This window comes from Phaethon aethereus (assembly GCF_964289735.1).
Source record: "Phaethon aethereus genome assembly, chromosome: 4".
NCBI lineage: Eukaryota > Metazoa > Chordata > Aves > Phaethontiformes > Phaethontidae > Phaethon > Phaethon aethereus.
The window spans coordinates 7,228,717-7,237,385 of NC_138578.1; the positions used below are offsets into that span (position 1 = coordinate 7,228,717).

Consider the following 8,669-nt stretch of genomic DNA (forward strand, 5'->3'; position numbering starts at 1 on the left):
TTCTCCAGAAAAACGGCAGTTCCAACAGAGTATTTAGATTTCTTTTGAGCCCCAAATACCTAAGTCATGTAGAAGGTATCTGGGGGACTTTTCTATGGTATTTGGTGTAGGTTCTTGTATTGTAGTATTCCCCATGCTGTGTAGCTAATGGTTGAAAAACCTGAACTTTTGAGGTACAGTGTCTCAGATCTTCCTGTTAAGGTTAAGCTGGAATGCAGCACAGATGCAACTTCTGGCTCCGCTGTTTTAACCACCTAAGGCTTGATTCATTTCTCATTCTGAATGCAATGACAGGAATAGTCGGTGAAGAAAAAAGAAACTAGCAGACAGCTCTTCTGTACTGGGTGGAGGCCACCTTTGGCTTATAGCTTGAAACAAGCTGCGGACAAAGGGAAAAACACTTGTGTGTTAATCTAAACTACTGGATGTCATTTGCAGCTGGAAAAAAGAGTTTAGACTTTGTGTTACTTCACAGGCAGTAGCTAAAAGCCATGTGATACGACCTCAACAGATTTTCAGAAAACTACGACTTTTTTTTTTTTAAATAATTGATTCAAATAAACCTGCTTTTCATGTTCCCAATTTGTATAACATCATTTCTTGTGTCTACTATCCTCATCTACTTTTGCAGTTCTTTTTGTTCATTCATACATTTTGTATGTATGATGTAAAGTAATTGATATTTTTCTGTTGGGAACTGCTAGGACATTTAGTGCATGATATGGTCCTCATGCCAATGGCCATCTAGCTGTATAGAATTGCATGCATTCAGTGTCCAATGTAAATATTAAGAAATATCTCCGTAAGAAAATTGCCATGAAAATTTTCCATTTTCTATGACCAGTTGACCCTGCCATAAGTGGTCCTTCAAGGAATTTTACGGTTTTTTAAATTGTTTTTTTAAATGAAGGTAGAAGAATAACTCGCGCTTGTTGTTGCCAATTTTACACTAGCTGCTTACTTTGTAATAAGCATTTTCTTTGATGAAAAATGGGATTAGAAGGCTAGAGGTTGAAAGTTTACTACCTTCGCCGCAAGCTGAAGTTCAGGCTTTCTCTGGTTTTAGGTTTGAAGCAGTAGGCTTTGCTGTCAAGTGACGAATACCACAATGGCTGTGAAAATTTACTTGTGTCTTTTTTTGTTCGCAGTCAAACTGCAACTGCAGGCAGAAGAAAGAGGAGTGGTGTCAATCAAAGGTGTAAGTGCAAATCGCTTCCTGGCTATGAAGGAGGATGGCAGATTGCTGGCCTTGGTAAGCAGCGTTGTTTTAATGTTCATGTCTAAGTGCCTGTCTGTATTGGTGGGTCCTCCCCTCAGTCTGCATCGAGTAACCTCTCCTCCAGCAGGTCGTACTCAGCTGCTCTGTGTGATTTATCAGGGAGAAGTTAGCTCTGCACAACTTCAGTCAATTAATTTAACTATGAACTAGGAAGAGATGGGTGTCTGCCCTCACCTAGAAGCTGCAAAATTTAACTGGAATGGCCTGTCTGAGAGAGAAAAATCACAGTGATCATGTAGAAAGGAAATTATAAGAACAAATGAAGACTCTCCCTTTTTTCCCCCATGAGTAACTTTTTCCTCTTTCAGTTACTTTTATATAGCGTGATTGTAAAGACCCTTTTAAAGTAGGAAGGAAAGCCAATTTTTTTTTTAACTTTGACTTTTATGTGTTTGATAGTAATCTGCATATATTGTATTCTCATCTTCCTCTTTGTAAAGAATCAAGTTTTTTTGGTCATGTATACTTCCGAAGTAGAAAACTGGCAAGAAAAATATTTTTGAAAATGTGGTGATAAAATTTTTCAAAAAGTTAGTAAATGTAGGTAAATTAAACTAGTCTTTAATGAGACTAGTTTTAAACTCCATGCATTTTATTGGTATTGGCTTAATTTTTAACCATGTTTTAAAGCCAGTATTTTTAGCAGACTCTGAAAGTTAGCAAGGTCTCCTAGAGCTAGATGATAAATTTTAAGAGCTGCAGTTATGTTCATTTTGCTTACGAGACGTAGACACTGTAAATCTCTCATCCATACTTACAACCTTCAGTGCAGACAAACTTTCAGCACTGTGAAGTACCACCGTAGGGCATCCTACTAGAATTTTAGTTTGAAATAATCCCCGGTGCTTTAGGATCTCGAACACAGCTCTGTTCAGCTTCCGTGCAAGTCCCCACCTGTAACAGGTGTTAGTAATAAAGTGAATTCCTAACCTTCTCTGAACTACAGCTTATGAAAGACCCGTGCCAAAGGCTGTGGAAATTACATCTGGTTCCCCTCGGTTCTGCTGAAGTGAAATAGGTCTGAAGGCAAACCCAAACACTTCAGCAGTTTTACGTGAGCGGGGATCCCTGGTGTGTTCCTCAGCACCGTGTGTCTCTGCCTCCAGGAAGCCCATTTTGTTTATGCCTGTGAATACAGTTAAAGAACCTGTTTCAGGTTACAGCATTATGTACTCGGACATTGTGTGACAGCTCTGTTGAAGAAAGTGTGAGGAGTAGACACTGTGCTATTCTTGAATGAAGGGTAATTGGGAATTTCCTGTGGTGCTGGTGTGGTGGCATTCGGCTTCCTGTTCAAATTGCCCTCCTTACCCTGAGCGACAGCGAATGGTCAAAATAGGGTGTTTAGCACTGTTGGTAAAATAACAAACACTCAGGTGTGTTTATGTTTGGGATTTCCAACTTTGCCATTGCATGGTGGGTTTTGGCTGTAGAACATGCTTCCCATGCAGCTATATGCAGCAGTTTTATCTGCTTAGTTCTTGTAAGGCCGTGTGCTTGGAAAGTATCTGCTGTTCACTCAGAATTACTCTCTCAAAATCTGGTAAAGTTGTGTCACTTTGTGCTTCTTACTCGAGCTTAGAAAACATTTGTTTTGTTTTGCTCTGTTTCTGGAAATGGGTATTACTTGAATGGTGCTTACTGCAAACGTTACTTCCTGCAGCTCTTCATTTTTGCTCTTCGGAGGTGAAAACTCTCTACTCTTTAAGATTTTGTTCTTCAGCCAGCCTAATGAATACTTCTGCAATTTCATGATCATTTTCTGCAGCACAGGCAATGTTTTTTCCATGAGAATTTCTGTACTATGACTTCCAACAGTTTGTGGCCAGTTGTGCCTCTACCATTTTCTGCCTATAAACACATTCATGAAACTGTTCCTAATTGCCAGTGTTTCTTTTTCAGTTTGAGCAGTGTTGTGTTTCAGTGAGAGCTTTAAAAGAACATACGCTGGAAATCTTTGTGGTGAAGTGATCTCATCAGTGCACATGAATTCATATCTACTGAAACCTTCAGTTATTTCTTTTAAAACATCATGGAACTTTAATTTCTAAACACCTATTTTGTTCTCCAATCTACTAGTCACTCAAGTACCATTCTGTCCTTTTTAACGTCTGTTTTGTTTCTTCTTTATTACTTTTCAGTGTCAAGGATCCAATTTACATAGTGTCCTTGTTTTATAAACGTATCAACATCTTAAAAAATACTGTCGCAAATTATTTTCAGTCCTTTTTTGATCCAGTTGGATGTTTTTGTAAGTACTTTGTTGAGACATGTCTTTATGGTTTGTTCTGAGTTGGGTTTTGCAAACCGATTTATTGCATAGCCGGCATATCACTGCTTACACTGGCGATTTGCGTGGTGGTGCAGTGGATCACGTTCTTCTGTTGAAAGCTGGATGATACGGGTTTTAATTCAGCAGTGTCATGTTATCTGTTTACTAACGGATTCAATTGTTGTGGAGGAGAGGTAATCTTTACCAGCTCAGTCACTGGAGGAAATGTCTGGTTACTAATGCAGCTAGTCAAAACCTCCCCTTGGAAAAATGCTGGTTTAACTAAAAATATTTGTGCAGAAATCTATCTGATAATGGCTCATTTTGACTTTCCAGTTTCATTTAATTATAAAAATGAAATATTTTCACTTCATGGAATTAAATGTGTTTTGATTATTTCATGAAGAGATTTCTCAAAATTTCCCATGAAAGGAAGAATTACAGTTTTGACTCACTGTTATAGTACATGAGAAATAATCTTTCATTTAAGGATACGACCTGTTTGTTCTGTCTGTCATGCTTATGTCATTTTACTATGACCAGACAGGTTTTGCCAGACTGAAAGACTTGAAGAGAAATTCTTCTCTTTTGATGTTACAGATTAAAATTGTGGTACAAGAATATCTGTGAGAATAACCTTCTATTTCCTGGCCCTTTCCTAGTTAGAAAAGGCTAAATGTCATCATTACCTTTCTTGGGTCATAATCCATCTGCTGTGGTTATTCCAGGTTAACCCTCTAGTTTCAGTTTTGAGAATGAACAAAATTCAGGAATTTTAATTCCTAGTCTGAGTCCAAAAATGTCAAAACTAGTTAATTGGCATAATGTGATACTAAGGCGGACATGGTTCACACTGGAAAATGAACCAGGGGATGGCGTTTGGCCATGTAAATAAGGGAGGAAGAACTTTGTTGCAGGAAGCTGCTGCCTCTTTTGGGCAATTAAGCTGCCCTGGGTGAATCACCTTGACGATTTTGGCAGTCGTTGCCGTTTAGCTACTGTGGGCGGTGGCATGCAGCAGACTGTAGTACAAGCATGGCTATGACCAACGTTGCTAAGCACTCCATGTTTTACTTAGTCGCTCAGACTCTTCTGGATGGACGTCTTGCTTGGCAGCAGACAAAATACTGACTGGTGGCAGGGCAGGTGCCAAGTGGTGCTGGCTCCCCGCTACTGCCCCAAGTGTTTTCCCTTCCTTTATCCTTTTCCTGAAGGGCTGTAGAGTTCAGGTATTCCATGATGTGCTGTGAAAGCTTTCACTGCCAGATCACTGTTTTGAGTGCAGCCTAGACCAAGGTGTATTTAAAAAAAACACATTGATATCCAGGGTCTTTCCAGGGGCTGAGGTTCACAATGTGGTGGCTGGCATCCCACTCCTGCTGGATGGCAGTCCGGCTTCTGAAATGTCGCCTTTGGCAGATGCTAAGGAATACGTAGTTTGTGAAGCCTGAACTGTCATTTGTCACCTACACGTTCACTTTTATGTCAAAATATTTACATTGGCAACGTACTGTAGGAAAGCCCTGGTATCACACATCCTTTGTGGAGAAATAAGGACTTGAGTGTCCAGAGCGAATTGCATGGCACCTTTCAAAATACCTTTATGAATGTAAAAACAAAACAAAAACCTTTTTTCTTTTTCTCTCTCTTTTTCCACCTTTTTTTGATTATTTTTTATAACACCCATAAATTGCCTGAGAATCTGTTTGAGGAGTCTGATCTATTCTACTTTTTAAACCCGAGTGGTATGAGGAAGGCTAAATAAAAACGATGCATTTCTTTGAGTTGTGATTGTGTTTACTTTGTGGATTCGGTGCGTAGGAGACAGGGTCATGGGAATTTGCCTTTCGTCTGTACATGGGTCTTTGTAGCAGCCGCTTAAGTTCACCACGGGCGCACTGGAAGCCATTTCCTTCCTGCTGGAGGCTGAAGCTGGTACAGCCGGGCCGTTGTGAAGACTCGGTTCTGCTGGTGTTAGGCATTTGATCTGCCATACCCGATGGGGACTGCCCGGGAAGCGTGCCCAGAGAAGCCAGGTGCTGCGGCGCTGGGGGGGGCCGTGCTCTGCGTGGTACCTCCCCAGCACCTCTGCTGCCCATGTGGCACCCGCTGTCCCGGCACTTCCAGAAGTGCCACCGCTTCGGCTGCGATTGTCCCTTTGCCAGAATTTCCAGCTTGGGCAATTGTACTGAACTTGCCTTAACTCTGCTTAAAGTTTGGTTTTGTTCTTACATACTTCGCTTCTTTATATGGTTTCTGTGCCCTCGTAAGGCTGCTGTAATCCATTTCAGGCTCGGATCTGTAGCTCAAGGCAATTAATGCGTCTGTTTTCATTACTGGAACAAAACTCATTGAAATACAATTTATCTTGAGGAAGATTACTCAAAATACAAATTATATGAAAATTGTTAATTTGATTTCTGCTACGTGCAATGTAAAAATATTAGTGAGTTATAGAAATGAGAAATTGCATATGGATTTTCTCTTGTAAGTTCTTTTCCTCAGAAAGCAAAAGTCATAGCTGAAAATGGTTGAAGTGGAGGAAAATACTGAAGACATATGTTTGGAGACAGATCACTTTATTCCAGGCTGCTTTTGAATGACTTAATTGCTTGTAGCTACAGAAACTTGGCGTATATGAGGAGTCGCTGCTCTTTTGTATGTTTTCGTGCATACTGTAGAAAGTCTAGTTGTTCCAAGCTCACTTTTTTAGTTCTAGTTAGATACTTCATATGTTCATGAATATTAACAGAAGATTGCAACAAAGAGTAGCCTGCTCGTTTAGGGAATTGCTTCACATTCCCTGTCTCCTCTCCAAGATTTCACATGCTTTCATTTTAACGACTAGCTTTTCTCCTCTTCTGGCATTCCCCAAAATTTTCTAGGTAAATGAGTATGAGCTGATGGACTGAAAGATGGTGTGTATGAAACAAAAGAGCCCCGCCAGCTCCAGTAAGTTCCTGTAATGTTGAACTTCTGCCATCTTTGTCTTTGAGAAAATAATTTCTCTTGCTTAAAGCGCTGGTTCTGCAGCAGGTCTGGCACTGACTGCTACCAGAGCAGTTTCTCCACTGACAGGGGTTCTGCTGTTGTGAATATGCCTTGGGATAAAAGCAGTTAAACACCGATGCAAATCCTCCTCTTATAGAACGAGATCTTACTTGAGGCTCTTTGTATGTCCTCTTACGTTTCCAATACAGAGGAACCATGTCATTTCTTGGTGGTGGATTTCACAACGTGAATAAACATTCATGTTTTCTGTTGACTATGAGCAGCTCAAAGTACTAGTCATAGTTAAATGGGCTTGGTTAAAGTCCCCCAGGCAATAACAACTATCCAGGAAAATGTGTGGGCTGAAGTCTTGCACTAGATGATGCCTACCTCACATGATCTCACTGGTAGCAGTGGGATCAATTGAAGATGAAGACTTTCTCTTCAGCAAGGCCATCCCGAGGGAGCAGTGGTTTCTGCTGTGGGCAAAGATGTGCGGAAGAAAGTATCGCACTGTATTCATTAATGGCAGGCTTGCCTTTTGAGGGCTTTATATGCAGCTGAGTATGTCCTACCTCATGGTGGTCAAATGCAGCACCTAAGACATACGTAGTAATTCCCTGTATGGGTCTCCCGGCCTCCAACCCATCTCAGCTGTTGGGGCCTTCTGAGCCAAGAATGGTTTTTACGTATTTAATGAATTTCAGTGTATTTTGTTTCCATGAACTTGTCCAAAAGTGACTTGAATCCCTGTAAGCTGGGGGAAACAGTAACTCCCTACGGTAGGGGGCTCAGCAGCTCAACTTTTACTCGTTGCACAAAGAACCACCTTCTTTCGTGTTTGTAGGTGTGAAGGCATCTTAATCCCACGCAGGTGGAGTTGGTTTTGAAGGCTTACTTCTAGCAGCAGAATGGTTCCATAGATGCTCTTCTAAGTAAGCACTGGCAGAGTATGCTTGGTTTCTCTGTGGAATAGACTTCTTTGCCAGGTCTGGTCTTTCTTACAATGATTTTAAAAGTGTTGAATTTTAAAAAATCTTGAACAGATGCAGACGTGGCACTGTTTCAGAGTGCTATAAATACAGACTTGAATTAGCTTTAGGAAAGTTAAACCTCAAAATTGGAAAAGAATAGGCAAAGGCTGAAACTATGCCATACTGTTTCTCTGATAGAGGTTGGTTTGAGGAAGGCAAGGGGAATACTTGGACGAGGGGGGACACGAGGACGAGGTGGCAAAACTGCTGAGCTTGGAACTTGGGATCAATCAGTAAGTGCCAAGGGACAGGGTTCTTCATTTGTTTGAACGAGTTTCAGGTCAGAACAAAGAAACACCTAGCGAGAACAAACTAGAATCTGCCTGGTCTATGTTGAAGGCTACAAGTGAATCATAGTTAAAAACTGTACTTTAACAGTAACTCTTTCTTTAAATATGAAACATTTACTGTGAATTTCTTAAAACCAAATGTATTGCCAGCTTACGTGCTTGATACGTTAGTCCCATGAATCTGAAGAATTGATTTGATGTGATGGAATATCAATAATCCTTTTCTTTTTCCCCTTCAGAAATGTGCAACAGAGGAATGTTTCTTTTTTGAGCGTTTGGAATCTAATAACTATAACACTTACCGATCACGGAAATACTCTGATTGGTATGTGGCACTGAAAAGAACTGGACAGTACAAACCTGGACCAAAAACTGGACCTGGACAGAAAGCTATCCTTTTTCTTCCCATGTCTGCGAAAAGCTGATTTCCATGGCAGATTCCGAGCACGTACGCCACACTACACTAAAGACGTCGAGTTTCCTCCTCCCCTCGGAAGTAGCAAAAATATAAGCAATTACTTGCTGATATTAAATACTTTTGTAGATACCAGATTAAAACATGAATGTTTTCATACTGTCTTTACATTGAGCTTTCAACCTATTGTGCCATTGTGTGTGGAGATAAAATTAGTTGGAAATTATACTTTCAGGATCAGTAACACTTCTGTTTTCTGCTAGATATCTATATAGAGCTATTTTATTTACCTTATGTTTGCTTTACAGAGTAAAGGAAAACAAATCTGATGCACACTTACAGCCATATTTACCTTTAAAAATAATAAATTTATTTATCTATAGCTTAT

At 40.3% G+C, this 8,669-nt stretch overlaps 1 protein-coding gene across 1 annotated transcript in view; it reads left to right on the forward strand.

Moving 5' to 3' along the window:
- FGF2 (fibroblast growth factor 2) overlaps window positions 1–8,291 on the forward strand; it is a gene marked incomplete at its 3' end in the record, with an annotated part of 29,237 nt that extends 20,946 nt beyond the window's left edge. The window contains exons 2-3 of the mRNA XM_081998677.1: window positions 1,149–1,252; window positions 8,106–8,291. Of these exons, the coding sequence (XP_081854803.1) occupies window positions 1,149–1,252; window positions 8,106–8,291 (290 nt within the window). The remainder of the gene's footprint in view (window positions 1–1,148; window positions 1,253–8,105) is intronic.
- Between the last annotated feature and the right edge of the window lie 378 nt (window positions 8,292–8,669).